The sequence below is a fragment of the Gavia stellata genome, chromosome 10, assembly GCF_030936135.1.
Source record: "Gavia stellata isolate bGavSte3 chromosome 10, bGavSte3.hap2, whole genome shotgun sequence".
NCBI lineage: Eukaryota > Metazoa > Chordata > Aves > Gaviiformes > Gaviidae > Gavia > Gavia stellata.
In genome coordinates, this window is record NC_082603.1 from 15,979,928 (window position 1) to 16,006,189 (window position 26,262).

The 26,262-nt window shown below is 38.3% G+C and overlaps 1 protein-coding gene across 1 annotated transcript in view; it reads left to right on the forward strand.

Moving 5' to 3' along the window:
- The window catches only part of DPYD (dihydropyrimidine dehydrogenase), a 367,872-nt gene that overhangs the window by 231,115 nt on the left and 110,495 nt on the right, over positions 1–26,262 (forward strand). Inside the window, exons 15-16 of the mRNA XM_059822172.1 lie at positions 19,335–19,403; positions 21,920–22,003. Coding sequence (XP_059678155.1) covers positions 19,335–19,403; positions 21,920–22,003 — 153 coding nt within the window. The remainder of the gene's footprint in view (positions 1–19,334; positions 19,404–21,919; positions 22,004–26,262) is intronic.

Genomic DNA, 26,262 nt, shown 5'->3' on the forward strand with positions numbered 1-26,262 from the left:
AACCAACTTTGTAATGTTGGGGTTTTTTGGGGGTTTACGTCTTTTAAATCTCCTGGAATGGTGTAATTAGTTTTTTATATTATTCAGATTTTTTTCTACCATAGAGCTATGAAATAGGGCAGCCAGTTTTGTTTCGGTTTGGTGTTTGGGGTTTTTTGGGTTAGTTAGTTTGTTTGTTGGGTTTTTTTGAATTTAGGTAACAAAACCAGATTTGTTTTAATTCTACTCTGTGAGGACAGAAATGAGGGGTTACAGAGCAAGAAAAATACAATTGAACAGGAATAAGGGAGTGCCTTGCTCCTGTGAATAACTTTTGGTGCAGAAAAATGCAATGTTCAAAAAGATTTCCCAAAGTTATAGAAATAGATTTGCAACAGCAATATTAGTTATTTGGATAGTTTACATGGAAAGGTTTGATTAGTTTGCCAAAGTGATCCCTGAAGTGGGGTCCTACATATCAAGCTTATGTGTAGGATCAGCTCTGGTTTTAATAGCCGGTTTCGTCTACAAACTGTGAACAATATTTGTATATTTATATAAACCTTTTCCCGCTCTAAGTCTGCACTAAGAGTAGACCTTGTAATCTGTTTACTGAGAGGAATTGACCAGAATATCTAAAATTGCTGTAGATCTCCTTTGAGCCTTAAAATTAAGGGACATAAGGTGGAAAAAATTTTTAAGATATAGAGGAATCATAGACTTCACAGCTTTTCTGTGATGAGAAGGTCACAGTTGGCTTTCTCACTAAATGTATTAGGAATAATTTGGGTATTTTTGCAGGCATTATTATAGCTTTTACTTTTGATGGGTGTTCAGAGGTCTGTGGGATGTTGTGTAGTGTACATAGTATTTACATTTCGAGATAGCAGTCACTAACTTGATTCATGTTATAAAAGGCAATAGTCTGTTTTACCATTTGGGTTTCAAATTTGAAATACTTGGGAATTTGGAATAGCACTTGTAATACAGGTAATTAGGTGAGGGGAAAGGCAGAACCTTCATCTTCATCTTTGCAGGAGTCATGTTCAAAAGAAGTGAAGATCAAATTACCAGCCAGCTGCTCTCTATAAACACCTACTTTTCCTAGGGCTAGTATAGATAGCTTTGCCTCTCCATCACAAAGAAATGATACTTTGTACTCCAAATACCTACTGAGGTGTGCATCCGCATGATAAATCCAGATATCTTGACAAGCCACAACACCTACAAACTTGGAATAAAAGATTTCTAAACAATCAGGTAGGACTGTGCTGATGTGGACCTCTCTTGATACCAACAGCAACCAATGTATTGTGAACCTGAATGGGGAGAGTACATGCTGCGTGTTCTCAGGCCTATCAGAGGACCCTTGCTGGAAGCCCAGATGTTTTTCCACATGAACTGAAGAGTACAGAGCACAAGGGGAGGGAGCCACAAGCTGGGCTGCTTGGAAGCTTGCACGCTCCATAGCATGGAAGTGCCCAGCAGTGCAGGACAGCTACCTGGGTTCCCTTTATCTGAATTTCAGATCCAGAAATCACATTAAAAAACTCCAGTTGTTATTGCTGCAGCTTAAACTTCCCAAAGCCAGCTGTCATGGATGCTTGGTAGGAAGTGAAAAAACCCACACAGCAGTTGTTATATTCGCCATATGGAAAAGATCCCTTTCACTACAGAAAACTGTCAGTAGGCTTAGTCCCTTAACATCAGAGGAAATCCTAGCTGAAGAGGGAGGATGAGGTTGGAATAAGACACTCATACTGGTTACCTTGCCCAGGAACGAAACCACTTGGCCCTAGCTAGTGTGGAATGCAAGAATGGCCAAGACTCCTCAATTTCCAATGACTGCTGTGGTGGGTAGAAGGGAAGAGGCCTTGGAGAATGGAGCATATGACCACCTTCACTTTTTGTCTTCATCCTTCACCACAAGGAAAAGGGAGGATGAAAAACAGTCCAGAAAGATGCTTCCTAGAAAAGAGAGAGAAGAGAGCTGACATGAAAGAGGAGCAGGCACATTAAGAATGTACCTCTGCCTATTCCAGGGGAGCTTCCACTCTCCCCCATCCTGAGGGTGCCCTCATTGCTCCTGATGCTGGTTCAGCTCTTTGTGAGCTAGCAGGATGCATTTTCCTCCGCGCAGTCTAAGGAGGAATTCAACAAGAACTCTGATTTACACAGTGGGTTTACACCAGAAGTGTCTGTCCATTTCTGTAGGCACAGCAGTTCCCATTTGCAAAAGTAAGTGAACAAAAACAGAGGCTAGTAACAGAAATGTTGATGTATTGGGTCTTTGAGATCACATTTTTCTTATAAGGAAGGAAGTTTTCTGGGAAAGGCTCTTCCGCAAGACATAAAAAATGCTCAAGCCTCTCATGACCTAAATATTAATAGAGATGGGACTGAGCTTCAAAATATGGTGCTGTGAATTTTCACTTCTTGAGGCTTAGGTGTTAGTAAAAAAAAATGAGAAAATACAGGAAAATTCTCATCCATCATCAGCATTTTTCGATAGTAGTGTTGGCTATAGCAGATCTGCTTGAGGCTTGAAAAGTAGCAGAGAACTGGCACATGCTCAATGTAACACTTCTTTTCTGGGAGAGATCAGGGGAACTACAAACCTTAAATCTTCTATCCTTGTACGCAAATTGGTAGGAGCTCTTCTGAAAAATCAAATTAGGAAAAAAAGAAAATAAAAAAAAGAGTGAAGAAACCCCTTTTGTAGTACGCCAGGCCTTAAAAAAACATTCCTTGAGGACACCAAGAGAGATTCAGCTGATAAAGCAAGTTTGGGTTTCCAGAAGCGTTTGATAGGGTCCCTCACTGAAGGATTTGAAAGAAATTAAGTTGCCATAAGATTAGAGGGAAGAAACCCACATGAATAAATAACTAGTTAAACATAGGGAACAATGTTAAGGAATAAATACTCAATTTTCACAGTGGGTAGAGAGCTCCAGTAAAATTCCCTAGGGAACTGTGCTGTGTTCTGTGCTATCTAAATAGTTTAATAAATCTGGAAAAGAGAGAGAATTTCAAGAATGTAAACTTTGCTGGTAATAGTAAGTATTGTAGGGAGATAAAGATGAGAGCTGACTATAAAGGGTTGTGAAAGATCTTGCATTACTGAGTGACTGGCCAATGAACTGCCAGATAAAATAAAATTAAGATAAATGTAGTATGCACATGGGATGAAACAGTACTAAATTTATATATACAGTGATTGATTCTAAGCTAACTGTACTAGAGTTACAGTAGAGAGCACTGTGAAAATCTCAGCTTAATGCTGAATAGCATTGAAATAAAGCATATCTAATGCAGAATTTCTGGGAAAGGAAGAGAGAACAAAGCAAAACCCGTCATTATGCCAGCATATTGATTCTTTTTTTTTTTTTTTTTTTGCACATTTTGAATTCACTGTGCGGTTCAGATTTTTCTGTCTCAGCAAGGGTGCAGTTGGATTGGAAGCAGAAGGGTGATAGGTGGAAATGAGCAGCAGGAGACGCTTCACCACGTGCCACTGCGGCTGTGGAGCTCATTCTCACAGGGCATTGTGGGTGCCAGAGGTACATAAGGGTTGAGAAAGAACAGACTGGAAAAATTATTTGGAGAAGGCTATGCAGTCCATCACCTCTGGCTCAGGGAATTCCTATGCCACAGATTTCTTAAATTCTGGAAGAGTCTTTTAGGGAAATATTACTGTAAGCTTGCCCCAGAGAGCTGCTGCTGGTACGTGTCGGAGAGGTGGTACCGAGCTACATAACCCATTCCTATGGGTTTACATTGTCAATGCACAAAGAAGAGCTGTTAGATTTGTACCCAGTATCAGAAACCCTCTCCTTCCTCTCAGTCCTGTCTCAACCTTTGGACCATTGTGCCTGTGTTACATTTTGACAACCTGATTAGCATATAACTACGTTACTTGAACTCAAGCTGAGATGAAGATATATTTTGTACTAGTTTGAAATTATGTGCTAAGGGTTTTGTAATTCAAGTGCTGTCTTCAATTTACTAAGATTTGAAAGGCTGCATTTCCAGAGGGTCACCACTGATGATCCTATATATAGAAATACAAGAAAGTCTGCTAAAAATTCACCCAGAGACAATGTCTGTTCATGCACATTCAAATGATCATGCAGTACATGTCATGCCGATTGGTCCCAACTGCTACAATATTAATTTCCGTGATTTTGTTATTATTAATTTTTTAAGAATATGGTTATTAATCTGGCAAAGAGGTGGAAATGCACACTTTAGCCATCAATTTGAGGGAATTTTGTTTTAAGAAGGCACATATCTTTTGCTGGAAACTGCAATTTGTAACTGTAAATAGAACCACATGGTAAATTCAGTGAGATTTTTACAATCAATCTATGATTCAAATGTACATGTTTGTGGTGACAAATTAGGACCTTAAGGAGAAATGTGAGATCTTTTATGTTTTGCACTTGGAAACTACAGCTTTGTTGAGAAACCTGTCAAACTAGTTTAGTGCAGAACTGTACTTTCTTCCTATGCATGTTACAAAGCCATGACTTATTTCATTTGTTTTACTTTCACAGCTGAGTTTTGACAAATAGTAAGTAGTTCAGTAAGGCAGAGGACTATTTGTACATACGCTAAGAATATCCTTTTGATTTGGAGAGTGAGTTATTGATCCCTGCAAGAACAGAACAGTTTTCACAGTTTTGTGAGGACTATGAGTGCATCTTTAAAACTTTAGCCTTAGGGTAAGAACTAGGAGAAAATTAAAGCAGTTTCTGAAATACTTCACCAACCATCTCCTAGAAAATGACCCAATCTGCTTGATTATTGGAAAAGACAAACTCCTTAATGGCTAGCATCAGCTGAAGCTGGTTCGAGATGTGCTTTGGCTGTTGCTAAAAATTCCTTTTTTGAAGAGATATGTGAATGGTCATTAAGCAGGAGTATCGACAAAGGAAATGCACTAAACATAAAGACAGTGTGATTAAAAAGATATTTCTAGAATGTAATTCTTCTGACATGAAGAATTGCATATTTTTGTTCATCTTATCAAGGTTTGAATTTCCTTTTATTTTTCTATGCAGACTATTATTTAGAGAGAAAAGAAAAGCTCTTAAAAGCCCCAGCTGTTTTCTCAGTGTGGTAAGTTCCTGTGTGCACAATAGAGTGCTGCAAAATGATCTGTGAAATCCGGCTGGGTATCAGGCAGAACATTCATTCTTTCTAGAAATGTCCTCCGTAAACTGCAACAAAGGAAGTGGCATCATGCATTTAAAAGATCTGCACACTAAGATGTCCATTTCACACCCCCCACCCCAATCTGTGCTTAAAATAGCAATAACAACCTTGGAGCAGGGCATTTCCCGGCGATTAATAACCGGCCAGGCTTAATGGCCCTCAGCAGTGCCTCGGGCCATCAACTCCTCCCAGCCAGTCATTACTCCCTGGGAAATGCCCTTTTCTGGGTAGTTATTGTTTAATATTAGCATGTAGAAGTTGCCACTGGATGGGGAGAAAATGACCTTGTGGCAATGTTAAAAAATAACCCCCCAAATAGCAAAATTTTAAAATTATTAACAGTCAATGATCCATCAAAATTAAAATCTAAAGTTTGTAAGAATGACAAAATTATGCTAGCCTTATTACCTCTGCGAAACATTTATCCCCCAAATGCTTCTCCCCAGTTTCCATTTCATGTTTGTCATAGGCAATTGGGTAAATTACAAAATTTGATCTTTTAAAATGCACGGTAGCTTTGACATTCGTTTATACTGGCTGTGATATGATTTTAGGCTTTTATGATGTGATTTAGGTAATTCTGCTTTTTCTCTTTTATGTAATGTATATTACAATAGTAATAAGGTAAATTTTTACCTGATAAAAGTAGTAAGTATGTGGTGTTCCTGTAGCCCATATTCTGCACTTAATTTCTGTGATGTGGTTTACATTTTAGGCATTCTGCTAGAGCTCTAATGAAGAAAAATATGAAGGCTAGGTCTATATTTAAAAGTCTTGCTCACATACTTATGTAGGCTAGGAATACTAAAAATAAAATTGCATCTAACTACTGTCCTGGCAGAACCCTAGTGTAGATGCAGTTATACCATCAAACAGTTTATTTTTGTTCAGGAGCAAGTAAAGAGTTTACTTTACTGATATGAACTCCGTCGATAGTAGGAGAGCTGGCTCTATGCAGACGTGTTCTAGCTTAGACAAGAAAGGCAGAGGCACATGCTTGAATCTATCACAATTGGAGCCAGCTCTTCTGTCTGATTGACAGCAGCTGGACTATATCCCAGCCTCCTGTGCTTTCTGGGGCGGGGGCTATGGAAAAATCTCAAATTCAGAGTGAAATGTGGGAATAAAGTGTTCCAAGATGGTTTTTTCCTTATCCACTGAGAGGAACATGTAGATTAGCAGAATTCTTAGTGGGCTCTGAACTGATCTTAATCTACACCCTCGACACTGCTGGTAGCTTCTGAACTTTTTATGCGCATTGAGTTTAAGAACTACGATCATAAACTATTACTCAGTCGTCTTCACCAAACTTCTTGTATCTGTCACATTTCCATATTCTAGATCTCAGTTCACCCTGCTTTTTTATTTTAATTCCTTTTTTATGTTCTGGTTGAAACTAATGAACTGTACTTGCTATTAAGGTTAAGTAGCAACTGCTAAACATGCAACATCAGGTGGCCAGCAGGACCCAAAAAGCAAAACTTGTTCTCTCTTCATGTAGTCTTAGTCTGATATACTGTTATGTGAACATAGGCATGCCAACTAATTACCATGAGACAGCAAATTATTGTGTGTCAGTATGGTAACTACCCATGTACATATTTGTAACTTGCAGCAAATACAAGCTAATTCAAGTTAATCTAAATTTCTTTAATTTTGGACATAGCAAACTGGACTTACCTTCTCTTTTATGGGGTTTGAAAGAGCACTGAAGCAGCCGATTGCTGCAGATGTGCTGATGGGTGGTAACTCATAAATCAGCAGTAACTTGTTTGTGCATCTAAACCTTGTGTGCATATCTGGTGGAGATGGTATATTCTTTTAATTGTTGGAGGAAAAATGTGACAGTAAGTACTTATGTACTGACCAGTTAAACCCAAATAAATATTTTAAAGGCTTCTTTCAAGGAGACCTAAATACATCCTTTGTTATGAGCCACGTAAGTTAAATGTAAACTCTAAGAAACCAACAGAGTACTTTTCTATCCTATTTCCTGCTGCTGCACCTCTCAATCTCACAGCTCCCAGGAAGAATGCTTTTTTGCTGGTTTGTTCTTACATCTTTCTGTATTTTTAAAGTGCAGGGTTCCTAATCTATTTCAAGTTTCATTTTCTTTTAATTCTTTTTATGTTTAACATTTTTGTTATAAAATTGTAGTTATGTTGATTATTTCTGTCTATATATAACAGCTAGTTAAGGTCTTAGGTTTGGAAAAAAATTATATTGAAGCTCTATTCCTAAATTTCAGGGTAGCATTTCTAAAAATCTGCGGCACTTTTCTTGCAGTGTAAGAACCTGATAGACTTATTCTCATCCACACCATTCTTGGCCACCTAGCCATTTATGTGAGATATACCTCCATATTAAAATCTGAATACACTTGCAGAATGTTTCATTTAACTACAGCTGAGGTGGGAGTGCTAGAGGTTGTGTGAATTTTATAGGTACCCCAAATTCTTACCTGTGAGCAGTATATGCATCTCAAGGTAAAGGGCGGGCATTAAAAATGGATGTAAGTCACGTTTGCATTCTCTTAATGTCGTACTGCCAGCACCCGCTCTGGTTCCTAGAAAGACTTCTGCCTTTGATTCTGCTGGAGACATCCACATTTCACGTGATTTATTTTCATTTTATCTTTTTGGGAACACACATACTGCTGGGTCATTGATAAAATCTCTCCAACATTAGATGGCAATTGGTCTTACAGTGCTTTCATTTGAATGAGACTATAATCCTATAGACTATTCAATGCATTTTAATTTTGAAATGTCCAATCACATAGCAGTATGATGAACAAGTTAGGTAACAAATTTATTAAAAATCCAAAAATTTAGTGAAAATAGTAAGGCCTCTTTCAGTTTCTCAGCATTTTCAGATAAGCTTCCCTAAAAGATGAAGAGGTGGCTGGAACCGGCAGTTGAGGAGGAAAGATTAGTCAGAAGGTAGCTGCCAACTTCCAGCCCTTAATTTTGTATCTTCTTTGCTGCTGGTGTGTAGCCAAAAAACTACTTGGGTCATCAGACATAACAGAGAACTACGTAAGTAAATTATAATGTCTGCATATAAAAAAAATAAAGCTACCCACTCATGAGATTTTCTGATCGTCCCTCAGATGGGAGCACTGAAGACCTGCCATCATGAGGTTTGGTGCACAGTGGCACCGTTGTTCACGGAATTTTTGGCCCAGCTGGGAGATACCAGGGGATAATAGGAAGGCTACATGAAGACATTAAGTTCAATGGAAAACATGGATTTTCATCTTCACTTCTTGAAAAGTTCTGTGCCTGACAGGAAGTAGAGTTTCTTTCTTTGCTAAAGGACTATTTTAATATAATTTTCACTATAGAAATATTTATATATGAAACATTTTTTCCAAATGAAAATATTTATTTATTTTTAAAAGTTTTTGTATAGTCCACAAAACATGTTTCTTGTTTGCCTCACCTCCTTATCTTCTCTCTTTTCCCTTTTAAAAATTCCTAAAATATGTTACTGGCAAGAAGCTATTGAGTACTAATTTATTGCTAATCATTTGAAAAGCACAACAAGAATTAATTTTGTAAAAGAAACGCTACTGTTGATACAGGTTTATCGTTAAATGAGCCTAGGGCTCCCATTAACATGGGCCTAACAAGAAACAGTGGTCTTCCACCAGGTCAGGGGGGTTCTTATTCATTTGGACAGGTAAAAGCTGAGTAGGAATCAATGAATGTATGTGAGTGCATCTGGTATTTGGCTTTGTTGCAGTTTGAGGTTTGTGCATTGTGTGTGAGGGAGGTGGATGGCATGTTGTAGTTGTGGAGATGGCCTTGCTACTGGGCTGTGGGTCTGATCTGTCTCTGATTAACAACTGAGTTGTATTAAAAAGCAGCGCTGTACGAGCTTGCATGGTGGCAGAAAAAGTAGAACTGAAGACTGTGTTTGCTTTATTACACGATGAAGGGGGAGAACAAAATCTGAAGGTAGGTAACAATGAAGAAAAATAAACACACTAGCCCTGCAAGATCACAGGAAGAGACAGCAGAGACAGCAATGAACCAGATTTCAAAAGGGAGCAAAGATGGTAGCTTGAAGATTGCATGAAAGAACGGAAGGCAAAATATAGAGATAAAAGACAGGTTTGAACACATACCAGTCTGCAGCAGGTTCCTGTGCCTGGGGAAGGCTCGATAGGCTTAATGTCAGAATTGCTATAGATAGGTGGCTCTCTGCTTGGTGCAAGGGTATGAAGTGATCATGAAGAGAATGAAGCAAGAATATGTGTTGATCATCTGTATTTTTGCAGGGACGGTTCATAGGAAAATTCAGGTTGGCAGGAACCTCGGGAGGTGAGGTGAGCTAGTCCAACCTTCTGCTCAAAGTAAATTGGTTATGAAATCAGACTATTTAGAGAAAATTATAAAGATTTGGAGAGGATGCCCAAAGAAGTGGAAACTTAAGTGCTCTTCAAAAGAATCATTCTAGTGTCTGAAGGAGGAAGGCAAAGGTATCACAAGAAAATGAAAATCATTAGATAGAACAGTTATTATTATGTTACTCTGTGCACTGTAGCTTTCTACTGTCCTTTCATCCATGCTTTCCAACAGGAAAATAACCTAGAAAGACTTTGTAAGTGCTTCTCAGTGAAGTTCTGGTGGTGATGGATCCCAGTGGTCCTGCTCTGGCCATTGAAAAGATCCTGTGTTTCCAGCCCTGTGAACATTTGCAGATTGTCTCCTGTCATGAGGTGAACGTGTCCCATTAATCAAGCAGGTTTTGAAGTGTGAGGAAGCTCTCCTCTTTGTGAAGTCAGAAACCTAGACCAGACAGCAGAGAAGAGCAATAAGGGACTGATAGGTCTCCCCCCTGCAGCTGGCATGTAAAGCCCTCAGATAATTTCCTGAAGAAAGAACAAGCCTTATAGCCTGTTCCCACACACCTTCTTAATGACCATACCCTCATCTATCAGAACAGCCTAACCTAAGAGATGTTTGTGCAAAATCAGGTAAATTATCAGTGCTTTTCAGTATATCACTATGAGGATAATGGTGCACAGAGAGAGTGGGTGAGTTGTGGAGGACGCAACCAGGCTGACAAAACCACTTACCCAAGCATTGCTTTGGCACCAGCAATGTCATGATGAAGTAGATCACAGGGCTCTAAAGTGTAAAAAGGGAGGGTTTTTTTCTCCCTCTTCTCTGAGCTATATTTTTCTCCTCTACCGGCACCAATACTGCTAGTTTTCTTGAGCCTTCAAATCCAAGGAAGTGAATTAAAAGAAGCCCTGGGGGTTATGGAACAAGGGAAGGATAGGATGGACTTCTCAGGGATGCAAAGAGACAGATTTGACCTGGGGAATTGCTAGCTGGATGAATACAGGAGTTAGGGAACTCTGACAAAGTTACTCAGTGTGCATTTTCTCTCTTTTTATTTTCTACTGAATTTGTTTTCTAATAAGTTAAGCAGCTTTGCTGCTAAGTAATAGGGGAAATATATCTGCACGTATCAAGAAGCAGTCAGGGACTGGAAGGGATCTTAGTGTTCCTTTCAGTCAACGGCTGCTCATTCCCTCCATAGGAGCATTCTACATCCCTTCAAACATATTTGTCTCCAGTTTGCTTCCCCTCTCAGAGGGGCACCCTGCAGAGAGTTGCCTGTGCTATTGTAAGAATAAACAGTAACAATTAGCGAGGTGCTCAAAGAACTGTGTTAGAAAGGACTGTGTGTATATCTGGGCAGATAATTTGATGAGAGAAAAATTTCTAAAGGTGAAGGAAAAAATCCACAAATTTGTGTTGCCTTTTGCCAGCCTTGTTTTCCGTATGTGGTCTTAAGAATCAATAATGTGTCAGCACCCTGGTGTAAAGCTTTTGCTACAGGTCATAGCATGTGTCTGAAATATCGCAGAATTACATATATCCTTTTTCTGTTAGCTTCTCCAATATTGTATTGGTCTCCTCTACTTTCTCTTTATATTAAGTCAGTGTGGAAAGTATACAGCAGAAAGAAATACAGCAGGGGCATGGCAGATCCACAAGGGCTTGCAGGTATTGTTTGCAAGGAGTACTGCTGAAAATTAGTATCTGTATTCACTCTTCTCTTGGATTCAGCCTTTCTTAACTTGTGTCTTTTCCTTTCAGTAATGCTAATTTCCATCACCCATGTATTCATTTTCACTCATTACCAAAGAGACTAAAGGTTAAACTAGGGTAGGTTTCGTATGCAAAATAAAATCCCAAAGATTCAATCAAATTTCTAGGGAAGTCTTCAGCCATATGGGTAATTTTCAATGGAATTTGAAGAATTTACCTGAAGCACTAAAATTTTCAACAGTCTATCATAAAACAGACATACTTTTTCTAATCATGTAAAATATTTGAGTTTCCCTGAAGTGTTTCGTACAAGTGCTATATTTTCTGTCATTAAACATCTGTTTTGGGGAACTCATATTCCATGGTCTCTTTTTCACTCTTCAGGAATTACCACGTCTTAATAAAAGAGTGCCCTGAAGCATGGGAGGTACAGGTGCAACAGAAGGTCTCGTTTGTTTTTTTTTTCTGTCCATTCATTTTGCTTTCAGCTGTATTCCAAGTCGGTAGGGCTCTCATTAAATGTTTTAATGGAAAGTTAGCTTTTCATTTATCTGCACTTTCCATGTGCATGATCTGTGCCTACACATTTATGTGTGCAAGCAGGGCCAAGGGCATGGTAACTCAATTGCCCTGATAGTGGCTGATATGATGCTGAGTCTCACGTGGCAGAGGAGCAGTAACAACACCAAGCTGCTCCCTTATTTTCCTACAGGTGCAGCCAGTCCTAAAGAGCAATCTGTTTAGCTTCGTGCTCCTGTCAAAGCCACAGCATTCTGTTATTTTACAAAGAAATGGGTTTGTTCATAACCCTTGGTTTTTATTTGTCTGAGGACATTAGATCCTAACAAATCTCAGCCTTTATTTGAAGCTATAGCCCAGTGTATTCACTGATAACCATCAAATTATCTCATTAAATAGATGGAATCTGATTGGTAGAAGTAGAGTCATCATATGAAAATAACTGCCTTTGAAAATAAGCATCTCCTGTTTAGCCTGAGAAGAGAATCTTGGTTGTTTTCTGCTTGTGCTGATTTTTGTGTGTGGTAGGGTGAGCAAATGGTAATATTTTCAAGCTATCATCAGCTTCTCTAGACTTATTTGCGTGCTGATAATGTTTGGCCTATTTTTGTGTCGATCTGTTGTATCTCACTTCCACTTCACTTTGAAAAACAAACTAGAGATCTCAATGTAAAGTAACAAGGTAAAGACAGGGCTTTATTCAGAAGGTTTGCTACAGAATGACAGCTAAAAAATAAACATACTAATATCCCCTACTTGTCTTATTTTCATTTACTCAAATTATCTTAAATGTATTTTAAGTGCAAGGTAAGGAGGAAAAAAATGGATGGTTAGAGATTGTTAAATTATTTACTCTCCACTCCCTCAAAAATGAAGAGAGAAGAGAAGCAGAATTATAGGTCAGCAATGTCAAGACATTCTGCGTTGCTTGTCTTTATCATCATGCAGAATCTTTTTATTAAGGCAGCATAGAAAGAATAGATTTATGGACTGAAGGTACAATGTTTAATATGTCCATATCCATCTAGATTGACAGTTCCCACCGACATGAATTTCCCAGGAGAGACAGTGTTACTGGTGTCAGTGGATGGCATCATTTACTTCAATGTTCCATTATTAAATTGATAACAAGATAATTCCTCTGCTTCTCAGAGACATGACAGGGTTTACAATTGTTAACTTTCTTATTGCATGGGATTTGATGTTCTAGGTAGTTTTTAATAAGAAGCTTATTTTTATTTCAGTTCTGCAACAAATCAAAAATTACAACAAGAAAGTACAGAAAAAGAGAAACCTGGTTGGGTCTACAAGGCATCAAAATCAGGCTGTTTTCTAGAGGGTTATTTTTACAACAGGAAATCTTTGTGCTCCCGTTGTTTTTCAATACCGCACATTTAAGCATGTTTGTACAATACAGAATATTTGCTGCAGTCGTGCTCTTATATTGCAAAGTGGGTGTTCGAAATGTTCTGTACATTGGTAATTCCAGCTGGATGATTTTGAGGATGATCATTTCATCAGCCAGCGACCATTTGGAAAAGCAGAGGACTGCTGCAAGTGGTACTGAGTGGCAGTAAGTCTCCAAGAATCTTTCTGCTGGCAAGATGTGGCATAGCTGTGATTTGTCCTGAACCTGACGTTGTGCAAGAGGCAGGGTTACAGAGGCAGGCTAATGGTGCAAGTCTTGATAAGGTGGAAAATCTGTACCAGCCCAAAAAGTCCTGTGGTGCTATTGTTTATTCCCTTGCTGCTCGCTCTTTGCTACTGAAACTGCATCTAAGAGCTATTGGGTAGGGCAGAATCTGGCCAATGGTCTGTATGTTTCATTCTTTAATGTGTGAAAAAATGATGAGAAGTCTATATGCAGCATGTGTGTTTTTCAGTTAGATATTTACAAGATTGTTTATCGTGTCATTGAAATAGCTGAGGAGTGCTCAGTAAACTGTTCCTTATTAACTTTTCACCAAGCACTTGGTGGACCACATGCTCTTGTAGCTACATGTGTGTAGGACTTCCAGGAAATGGCTCCAAGTGTGTCGGCTTGTTACGGTGTGCGGGTGAGAGATGGCGTGGGTCAGAACTGAGTTCGTGTACCCCTCATTCAGACAGACGGGGGGATTTTAATGCTGTGAAATAATGATTCAGCTGCCAAGAAGTTCTCCTGTCCTAACGTGCTTGTATAGATGTAGGTGTCTTTTCCACTGGTGAGTGATGAACTAAATATGTTATTTTTGCCATTGTTTTAGAAAGACTATATCTTCAGTCCCGAGCTTCTTTCTAGTAAATGGTTCCTGAGGAATTTTGGTTAAAAACGTTTGTTCAGACTAAGCAGGTCGTGTAGCAAGGCTATACTGTTTGTTTGGGAAGAAGAAACATGTCTTGAAAGGAAGATTAAGGTCTTTCTGTCTGACCCAAATACAAAAACCTTCTGAAGTTTAGATTGATCACGAATAATTTTGTGGGTATTTGAAACCTGCTTTTTAATGTAGTCTTCAATCTCTGCACTCCCTCTATCCACAGCAATTATCCTGTTCCATATCTCTACTTCCCGAACAGGTAGCTGTTACAAAACCAGTCCTTCAGTCTTCTTGAAAGCTCCTCTAGATTTTACAGCTTTCAGGGGAACGGTCTCTTAAAGATAATGTTAAGGATCTCTTTCTATTTCTGCAAGGGCTGTGCACATCAGAAACAAAATCCTGGGGATTCTTGCAAGTGTTTGAGAAAGCAGAAGGGGGTGCAGGTAGAGGCCAGCAGCAGTGTCTAAACGTAACGTCTATAGACGCTTGGTACAGAACTGTCCTCAAGCCTGGTGCAGCAATGAGAAGGGACAGGCAGGGAAGAGAAAGCAGAAATGATACGGGTGGCTGAATTTCATGAAGTGCAGGGAGATTATGTACAGACCTGGAAGAATAGGCTAGGAACAGACACGGGCTATGGCCTGTGTTAGATGACCAAAATAAATATGGTTATTAGAGGCATGAGGGTAGAAGATGGTGATTCCATTGTGTCTGGTGGGAAGTTTTCTTAACTTTGCAGGAATTGACAGTGTTCTCATTTAAATCCAGCCCCCTGAGATTTTTTTCAGACTCTTTGAGTGTACTGAAACTCCCTTATTCCCTGCAGAGCAGTACAGGACAAATGGTAATTGTCTACCTAGAGTTTTACTGCTGTCTGGCTTTAAATAGACTTCAGGATTGTCTGACCCAAAGTAGGCCCAGTTATTTTTTGTCTCCTTCCTTTTGTTTTGCAGCCTCTTGCAGTGAATTCCTTGTGTTAGGGAAGAAAGATCACTTGAAAACATATACAGTGGCAAACCTCATCCTTTTTATTTCTTCTAATGCTATTGCATTCATGAGACAACCACATAGAGGTAATGGAAGAGAAAAAAAACATTCACAAGGGAAATAGATTCTAGTTTAAGCTTCCAGGGGATTATTATAAACAGGGAGAAAAGATATTTTAAGGATTATGAGAAGTACCTTGTCAGTGTCCTTTTAAGTAGAATAACTACTAATGCATTAGTTACAGAATTGTGTGAAATGTAGCTTTTTACTAGGTGCTTTAGCTACAGTATATTCATCTTATAATCATGTCCTAAATGGTACTTATATACCCCTCCCTTTTCCATCTCCCTTCCTTCCAACAAAAAAACAGTTTTATTGTAGACCACCTTCTTCCATGAATGATCAAGAAAATCCTGTACACAGAATAGTGTCATTGTTACAAACGTGTCTTTGTCCCTTTATAGGCATTTGGAGAAATTGTCTATCACCTTGTGTAATGTCGGGACGTAAAGACCTTGTCTAGTGACATCTGTCACGGTGATCGTTGGGGCGGGAGTGGTGTCTGCAGGGCTGCCGTGCTCCTTGACGCAGGGTAGAATAGGCAGGATCTCTCGACAATAGGCAAAATAGCAGTTTGGATGAAGAAGAAGAGGGAACAGCATATGCCGGCTCCACTTCTGATGTGGAATAAGGAATGGGCCAGGGATCCCACTGTGCTTCAATCATGCATGGTTTCACAGGCAGCCCTCACTCAAGCTATGACAAAGCTGCAATTTAGTCAACCTTCATTTACCACTTACTACACTTTAGCAGCAGCTTTATTGTAAGATCTGTCAGTAGTCTACTGTTGTAAGCTGGGCAAGCGTGGTGCGGCCTCGCACTTGTGGTTCAAACAGCTGTAATAAAACTCATGTCAGGTTGCGACTGCAAATTTCAGGAGTCAAGAGGAAGGATGTGCTCTCCGGGGATGCTCCTGGGCTGGGCCATGCATTGGACTTTTATGAGAGACCAACTGTTTGGAGCTATTAAAGTTGCAGGGGTGGTAATGTGGTACATGGCATTGTAGGCACCAAAGGTGTAAAAAAAAAAAATTATTAAAATAGTGAGAAGAGGCTGAGAGGCTGACGTGATAAAATTTCTGTTTATTACTTTCCAATAAAAACTCTTATTTTTATCACTTGTTATTCTTACTTCTTTCTTGCTATTCTCTTTCTAGGTAATAGGAGATAATAGTCTATGTTTTCTTTAAAATTCCCATGTGCGATTTTAGGAGTAGATTCAAACCTCAGACACCACAGATAGTGCCCCTAAATGTCCACATATGATAATTATTCTTTTTTTTAGTCATGGGTACTGATTCCAAATGAAAAGACTGTAGAGGCTATTGGGGAAGAATAGTCACCTGAGGAAGGACATTTTTGTTAACATGGGGTGCTGGAGGATCTGTCTCCATCTAGGAATTAAGTTTAATTTCAAGTTGTAAGAGAACACTGGGGGGAAAAAGGAGAATAAAATCCCTACTATATTAAAATTTTTATTATTCCTTCTGAGATAATGGTTTTCATGTGAACATTCATAGCAGAAATCCAATTTTTGTTTTCAGTTATATTTGTTATAGTAAACCACTGCTTCTGTCAAAAGTATGTACTTAATTTTAAATGTGGATGCTAAAACTAATCAATATTAAATAAACATGTTGTCTTAATTAACAGCTCTCTGAAACATCACAGACCTTGTTCCTCCTCTTTTGTACACTCCCAGCAGAATTTTCTAATTTCATTAATAACACTTGACATAACCTAACTCAGCTACTTGTGAATATAGTCAGCTGCCCTTCTTGTCTTACAACTTTCCCTGCTGAAAAATTTGGTTTGTTTTAAAGCTGAATTGTTTAGATTTCTGATATACTTTGGATTGTGACTGCAACTGTGAAAATCCTTATCATGTTGTCAGTGTCTGAGTTGGGATTTTTTTTGCTTTAGTTTATAAAAAGTGTGAATTTGACAAAATATGGTTTCTAGCTAACTTCCAGTTAGTGCATATTTTAACTAGTTTCTTACTCTAAATTTTTCTCATATATACTTTTTTAAACTGATTTTTCACAATGAAATATTCTGATTTGTGTTTTTAAAAATATTAGAGTATTTTTAAAGAGATTGATATTTATTTCCTGAGTATTCAAATTATCTTGAATATTCAAGTAGAACATAGAGCAAATTCTGTTTCATAAGCATTTGACCTATAGAGCTATATAAAGTTGTTCACAATATAAGAAAGTGTGGTATAGGAGAGAGAATTTTTTCCTCTCAAGGGTGGAATAAAAGCATGGCCAGTAATGATCGTGTGCGTTTAAGGAAAACCTTAGTCTTATGTTTGTGCCAGAGGTGCACACAAATGGGCATCTGCAGGCAAGGCAGGCACTTCATCAAATGCTTTCCTTCTCAGAAGACTGCTGTCTTGCAAACATCAGCCAGAAGGGTCTATGGGTAGGCAGTCTGCAGGTAGGTGGGTGGTAGATTGATAGGTAGAGATTCATCAGAGCAAAACAATGGAAATAATGAAAATAATGATGATGATAAGTGGTATTGTCCTTTTAAATGAATAGATTGTAACCTCACCATGTCTATTTTTCTCCATAGCTGCTTTCCTTTTGAAAGTATATTTCCCTCCCTTCTAAAGACTCTAAATATCTCATCCTTCTTATGGAGATAATTTGGGAGTTTACAGTTTCCACCAATTGCATGTATTGGACAATTTTTCTACACCATGCTTTTCAGTATTTTGCCATACGTGAATGAGTCATTAACCCTCAGCATTATGGGAAGGGTCAAGAGAAGTGTTATACTGACTGGGAGCAACAGATTAAGGTCATCCTAGATATTAATGACAACAGTAAAACTTGTCTGGAAAGAGAAAAAGATTAAAACCAAATTTCATCCTACCTGTGAATCAAACTTACATGAGAAACTTTCATACATTTCACGTAAGAGGGCCAAATAAACAAGAGTGTGGCCAGATGTTTTTCTGTTCTCCTCTCCTGGTGTTTCCTATGAACACAGGCTGAGCCGGTAGTGTGCTCATAAGTTCTGTGATTTCTTTTTCTGATTTAACCTTTTAGCTGCTGCAACATAGCTTCCTGTTGCTTTTTTCTTGCAAACCTCATCCTTCTAAGGAGTCCTCCATGCAGGAGTTCTTGGGCTGAATTCTCTGCTGATCTCACCATGAATGCATCAATTTCGGAGTTTCAGTGTCTGATGATCTTTGATGGGTCCAGAACAAGTGATTTTGGTTTAGTCTTAAATAGAAATTAACATTGTTACTTGAACTGGACATTGACCGGAGGAGTAGTTAACATTCATTTAACAGTAAATAGCACTGCATGCAACAGGAGAGGTCTGTGTCTAGCTGCCCTCCCAGAAGAATACTATTAGAATTTACTTTATCTAAAACCTTGAACCTCAATAAAGATATTAGAGATAGCAGCAGCTACAGGCAGAACCTGGACCTGAAAGGTGCTCAGTGCAGTGAGGAGGAAAGGCAATACACAGAAACAGCTCTTGGGGAACTGGGGCCACTGCCAGCAAATAGGAAATAAAACGGGTATTGTGGGAAAAAAGCTGGAGTTGCCCTGTACCACACTCCCAATCCTCCCAGATTTTCCCCACATCCTACAAGTCTCTTCACAGTTGCCTCTGCACAAAACATTCCCGGCTGCCTGTCACTGTCCTTAACTTGCTTAGGATGGGCTTCCAGGGGGCTGGTTTTGGTGTATCCTGGCTTCCTGAAGTCAGCTGGAATATTGTGTGCTTACACTGCCACATTAGAGAGTAAACTCTTGCACTTACATCTCACCTGTCTCTAAAGAGTCCCAAGTACTTCTGGCATTGTATAGATAATAAATAACTTAATTTCTCTGACCTCAGAAACAAGTATGTTTGACAGTTTTCCTGGTGGGCTCTGTGTCTAGGACAGCCTTTGTTCTCACTTTATTGCATGACAAAGAGAATGCAAAGTCCTCTACGTGTTTGACTAGACCTGCTGGTTTTCCTTAGTGACTTAAAAAATAGGGATAAAAATAGATGACTGTATACTATTTCTCATCCCTCTGAAATATACAGCTGTATTTTACTACCCATGCTAGTAGTATACAGCTGGGAGTTCCCATACGCAGGTAGTGGTAGTTAATGTCTGGAGTCACGGAAAAGTACTATATTTCAAAATCTGGTAACATGACTTAAAATGATTGCATACATATTCTTTTCAGATTCTGATTGCCAGTATCATGTGCAGCTATAGCAGGGAGGACTGGACTCAACTTTCAAAAATGGCTGAGGTAATGTTTTCCTAAATGTGTTTCTGCATCTTTTTTTATTCTCCTTAAAACCAAGAGCTGCAATAAGGAATTTCTTGAAAGAAATAGATTCAAAGTGAAAAAAGAGAATTTAGAGCATGTCCATTATAATTTGTTTATTCTGTGTTTTCATTAAAATGATGGAAATGTAAATTTAAAGGAAATCTGTTCCATAAAAAAGGTCCCTTGGATTTTTAAGCAGTACCTGGAAAGCTTTTAGTCTTTGAATCTATATACTTTTTATTTGCATTTTAAGCAAACTGTATATTATGACGGATGCCCTGATAAAATTTAATTCTACCTTTGAGAACCTAACTTGATCTTACCTTGCCTACAGGCACACTAGTTTGACAGCACCAGAAGAAATTTTAAATATAAGAGTCTTGAATATTTAAAGTATAAAAGGCTCATTTAATGCTATTCTAGTTTTAATACAGACTTTCAAAAATGATAGCAGAGAAAGCCAGCACATATAATAGCAGTCGGCAGACTTCCTATAATATAAATCCAATCTTACACAAATGCAAACAGACAATGCACCTGAAATTTCAATTCAATTTGAAGGAAAAAACTATTTAAAAACATGTACCTGTGTCCACAGCGAATAGTATAAGAAACACTTGATTAAGATCACAATAATTTCATTCAGAAAGGTGTCTATACCTGAATGCAATACCAAGTTGTTATTTTTAAATAAAACTGTTTTTTTCCACATAAAGTGTCTAGACGAAATAGAAAGCATAGTTTCAGATCAATAAAGGAAGGTTTTAACAAATTTAAGCAAAGAAAAAATACCTACCTTTTATTATTGCTAGCATTAGCTCAGATTTAAATGTTTTATAAGTATTATATATATTTTTTTAATATATGTTTTTATATATGTGTAGATATGAGTGTGGATATTTTGAATTTGTGTTTTCATATGGCTGAATGTGTATGTTTGGACACCGTTGTTTCTTTATTCACAGTGTCCTAAGCCCTCCCTCCTATGGTGATGTGGGAAGACACTTCTCTATTTTCTTTGGGCATTTTAAACCTATGAGGAAAAAAATCACTTTGGGGACTTAGGGAAGTGAAATTAAACATTATCAGTAATTGGCTTGGTGATCTTCCACACTAGTCTATTTTATACCTGTATTTACCTAATTGACCATGAAATCTTTTGTGGAATCTGTGCTTGATAGGAGCACTACTGCTTTTAAACTGACTGAGATAAATGGTTTTATTGTGCCATTTTCTCCTCTTTTTTTAATTCAGTGGTACTGCTATCCACTTTAAGACAGATATTTCCAATCTGTGTTTGTATTTATGTTACCCCTTTAGAAAAAAGTAGTTATTTAAATGCACTCAATAATGTGTAACATATGTGATATAACTTTGTTCCACAAAGTAGTTGTTAGTCTCCACTCTGTGGAGAGCAACGCTCTTGTTTGGGGCGCTCTGGAATCCACAGCTGAAGAGCAGTGATATTTAATCGCATGCGTAGGATCCTACCTAGAAGGTAATAAATGTGGCTTTCCAAAGAGCAGAAGCCCCAGAAGGTACCGCAGTGCCTCTCAGCAGGAGGACGACCTATTCATACAAAAGGTCAGCTTGTCACGGAGGCCGACAGCACCAGCATCAGCGTGGCATGGCCGGGCTTGCGGAGCTAGTCAGGACGTGGGGATTCCTGAAAGTGATGGATGGCTTCTCATGTGCTCGGAGAGCTGCTGAACCATGGCCACACAGCAGGCAAAGTTACTACAGTTCAATAAGCAAAAACAAAATGCAAATGCAGAGCAAAATACTGGTTACAGCCACATGGAAGGCAATGGGAGAGATCCTCGTCTCAGGCTGGAGCAGTTCAGCAGGGAGGAAGAGGAGCGTGTTTGTGTGCTGTCCTTGTACACCTCGTCTCCTTTGCCTTTTTAATTGTAGCTAATAGAGGGTGCTGAAGAGAAATTAGCATGAATAATATGTTTGTATAGACTTTTTTTAATACTCTCTTGTTTGACTTCAGAAACAAAAATATTTAATGACAAAAGCTATGGCACAGTGCAGAATGGTACACAGTGCAGAAAATTTAGAGACTAAATTCATTAAAGCAGAAAGGAGAGATTTACTACTGAGTCACAGTTCTTCAGAGCACCGAAGCACCTGAGTAACACTGACTACCCGAACGTCACTCTCAGTGCTGCCCTAAGGCCGTGTAATTACATTTCATTTTTTAACACTTTCCAGAACGACCTCCTTATTGTGCTTGTCTCTTTTTAATTTATTTTTCACTTTAATTTCCTTTGTAATTTTGGGAAGCCACAGCAGTTTTTTTAAATTTTTCTCTGTAATGATCAACACATTTCTTGTTCAGGCTATCATAACCGTAGCTTTCTCTCTTTAAAAAAAATAATAAATCAAATGTCTAAATAAATCTCTTTTTAACACAAACAGTAAATGCTACAGGAAAGAGTACATTCCTTGAAGTTAATTTTGCATTTTTCCTCCTTTTGCATGTTTCATAGGTTGCTGGTGCAGATGCGCTGGAGTTAAATCTATCATGTCCTCATGGCATGGGGGAAAGAGGCATGGGCCTGGCCTGTGGGCAGGTAGGACTGTAACCGCAATCTCTTACATGTCTCTTCAGCAGTCCTGCACTACCACATTGATAGTTACACCTCAGGGGGAAGACACAAGCAGCAGATCTCTAGCTTGAGATTTTTAGGCTGAATGTTTAAAAATTCATGCTGAGAAGATACAAAATGCTTAGTTTTGCTGAGAACAAAATGCATTATGTATTTGACAAGGAACAAGATGAAAACAAATAATTTCCAAAAAACACTTGGACAGAATTTCTTGGTTTCCATTTCAGTGCCCTGTAGATATCTTTTAGATCACAACCTGGTAACTACTGCATATATCAATAATGATTTTGAAGGACATGAGATACACACATATTTCACTTCACAATTTTTAGCATATGAACCTAACTGTATTTTAGAATCACGGAATAGGGCATACGTTCTGGTAGTGCCACCTACAGTTAATGTCTTCTCTTATAAGAGCCTGTGTTCTGTAACCTATAGATTTGATGGTTTATACAGTTTAGGTTGGAATTATCCATGCCTGATGTCTCTGCCGTGTAGAAATCTGATGCAGAGTTTATCAATACATCCTGTGACTTCAGTTAGGAGAATGTGTGTTGTTTTGAAAAGAAAATAAACATGCACAAAAGCCAATTCTCATACTAATATCCTTTTGAAGTTTTCAGATTTTTGCATGTTTTGGTCATGGTTTGAAATTTTATATGGCTCTGAAACATGTCCAAATGTGGTGAACTTCGAAGTCTCTGAAAAATCTTGGTTCACAGTCTAACGGGAGAGATTTTCTAGAGTTTGACCATCAAAGCTTCAGAAGTCTGAAGCCTTTCAGTTATGGTGGGTTGACCCTGGCTAGATGCCAGGTGCCAAAGCCACTCTATCACTCCCCTCCTCAGCTGGACAGGGGAGAGAAAATATAAGGAAAGGCTCGTGGGTTGAGTTAAGGACAGGGAGAGATCATTCACCAATTTACCATCATGGGCAAAACAGACTCGACGTGCGGAAATTAGTTTAATTACCAATTTAATTACCAATCAAATCAGAGAAGGGTAGTGAGAAATAAAACCAAATCTTCAAACACCTTCCCCCCACCCCTCACTTCTTCTTGGGCTTAACTTTACTCCCAATTTTCTCTACCTCCTTCCCTCCAGCAGCACAGGGGGATGGGGAATGGGAGTTGCAGTCAGTTCATCACACGTCTCTGCCACCCCTTCCTCCTCAGGAGGGAGATGCAGAGTGGGAATTATGATTACATGCCCTGAAATTGACACATACTATTCAGTTGATCCCATTGGAGAGGGCTAGTAGACATCTTAATTCATCCTCACTTCCTCAGTTAAGCACAAAACACTTAAGAACTGAGGTGTGGTTGGATAACTAAACCATTAACTTTCTAAAACTTCTAGTAGGGAGGCAATAGGAGCTGTAATCGTTTCAAGGCAGGTGAAGCTTTATCATAGCAATACTGTCAGGCACAGTGCATGGGACATTTCATTATTTTCTGTGAACAAAATGATGTCAGTCTGTCCCATGCTATAGATTATTATTTTTAATGACGGTCATCTGGATGCTTTTCATGACCAGTGGTTAGTTACCGAAGTTATGATTAAAAATGGGAGAGGAGAAAATTATAAAAACCCTCCAGGGCCACACTAGTAAAATTGTAATAGTTATTATTTTTTTTTTTTCCCTGAATTGCTTTCAACAACAAAGAGCTATAGTAGCCATTTTTATAAGTTTGTGAAACAATTCCCACCCTTCGCTCCACGCAGCCTAACTCAACAGTTTGGGGTGTCCCCACCTGAGATGTCAGCACACTGTAGAAGGGTGTGCTTTGGTCAGGGAGAGCCCTGAAGTTTTCTCATGGAAGCTGAAACAGGCTCCTTTCAAGCATGTTTTTTTTCCTTTTTTTTTTTTTTTTAAGGCATATGTTATTTCCAGCTTTCACTGGTTGGAATAATATATGCATGTGAAGTTGCTTAGATGTGTAGTCAGTAGGGAGCTGTCTGGCTACATGAGTTTTTACGTATCTTTCAGCTATTGTAAAATCAGAGAACCAAATGCAAAATTTGAGCACTCAGGGCTATCATGTGGATTTGTGACTCTCCTTGGAGGAGATCAGATCCATAAAGCAAGAAGATTACATTATATATACATATATGTTTGTATAATAATAAAATTTCTCTCCCATACAATAAGAATATTCTTTTGAATGTTTAATATATACTACTCTCGTTTAAACATATTCTTGTGTTTTCTTAAACTGTCTCACCAAAACAAGAGCTCAGAAAAGAATCTACTTCTTTAGACAAATAAATGAATAAAACAGGCCATCTTTAGAGGGCCAGTTCCTAAGGTTCTTCCTCAGCGTTAGCTAGAATTAAGTTATAGTGGCTTTAAATGAAGTTTATCAAAGCAAAGGGTGAGGATAAACTGGATAAACTAACAATACGTGCAAGGAGATTTATCAGTAGCCCTTCAGGGGGATTCCATGTGTGGTGGCCCTGGGAGGCCCTACCATAAGACAAGAAAGTGCTAGGAATTATTTTGGCTCTACTCCATTTTTTTTTTTTCTTCTCCAGAGCTGAAGTCAAATAGGTCATACATAGGTGGTGTGGGGAAGAGAAGGCTCAGATATGCTCTGGAAAAAAAAACGCCACTTGATATCTAGAAGTCAGGGCATGAGGCTTTGAGAGACAGAGCAGCTCTCCTGGTTTCTTAAATCTTTTCGATAACATAATCCACATCTTCATAGGAAAATTTTTTAGGGATTAGGTCCCTTTTCATGCCTAAGCACATTAAATCCTCAGGAAACTACAGAAATTGCTGAGATGAAAAATAATGACTAAAACAAATTATGTGTATTTTTACTGTTTATAATGTCTAAAATGTTCTGCCTTTGTTGTTGTTGTTTAAAAAAAAAACAGGGAAAGGAAAGGTTAATTACACTGTCTACTTTTTCTCCTCATTTCAATTCCTGTGGTGTGCCTAAGGGTAAGTGTAGAAATCTGGGAACATCAGATTTGTTTATTCTCTATCCTATTTTGTTATCTATTCTCAAACACTTCCATTGTTTTATATGCCCTGTAAATTTTTAAAATTCCAGATATATCCAAATTATATATATAAAGAATTGGTACTAAGAACGGCTGTTTGTTTTATACTGAATTACAGTTCTTAGCTTTTATTTGATTTTAATTCTAAGTCATTAGTGCAGACACTCTGGCGCCCAAACAGCATAGCTAGCCAGAGGGTAATATTACGAGGCATCTGTGTTGCTGCCAATAAGTTACTTAAAGCTGGTTCTGTATAAAATGTCAATTATATTTACTAATGCTGATTAATGATAATAAAGTTAAGGTTTGTATTCTTTCATAACAATCTGCAACTGTATAAAACTTGGATATCATTAAAAATTGTAATAGAATTTCCATCATTAGGTTTAACAGCACTTACGCACAGATTTTCTTTGAATCAGATAACATAAGTGTACAAAACACTGAATAGTAAACGTAAAGATGTGGTGAACAGCAGATTATTAAAAATTATAGTATTGCTTTCCCACTATAGTTCATTACTGTAGCAATTATAGCATGAAATTACAAAAATAATAAATCGATCAAACATCTGAGATGGTAGCACTCACATTTCAATGTCTAACTTGTGGTGCTGTATTTGTGGTGCACTTTTTGCCTCTTCACTGGAAACCATACGAAGAAGTTTTAATTTTTTTTTTTTTACTTCTAAAATGCAGCATTAAATATTCAAAACCATTACTGTGATGTGAAATCAACACATTTACGTGTTTGGCTTTTTTTTTTTGGTCCAAAAGTCTACAAGTCTCTTCAGCTGTTCTGGTAAGGATGAATAAATAGTTGAGTTGAGTTGGTAATCTGGGTTTTGTTTTGCATTCCTGCTAAGTTTTGTGTCATTCATTGTCGTTTAGATGAAACCCCAGGTCTAGTAAGTGTAATGTGCATACACCTAGAATCATTAGAATACGACCAACTCAGACAAGTGATATCCAAAGTCTTCAAAAAGATCAGTGAGTCTCCTTGGCCTAAGGGGGAGTGAAAAACAATGGAGGGAAGAAAAGAGCAGCCTACAGCTGTTTGAAAGGTAGTAACAAAAGATGCTGGAAGAGTAGCTACAAAGAGGGAAAGATGATTCTCTGTAGTGTCAGATGATACATCAAGGGGCAACAACCACTAATTGCAGGCTGAACATTTCAGGTTGGGCATCAGGAAAAAAATTCACCAAGAAGGTGA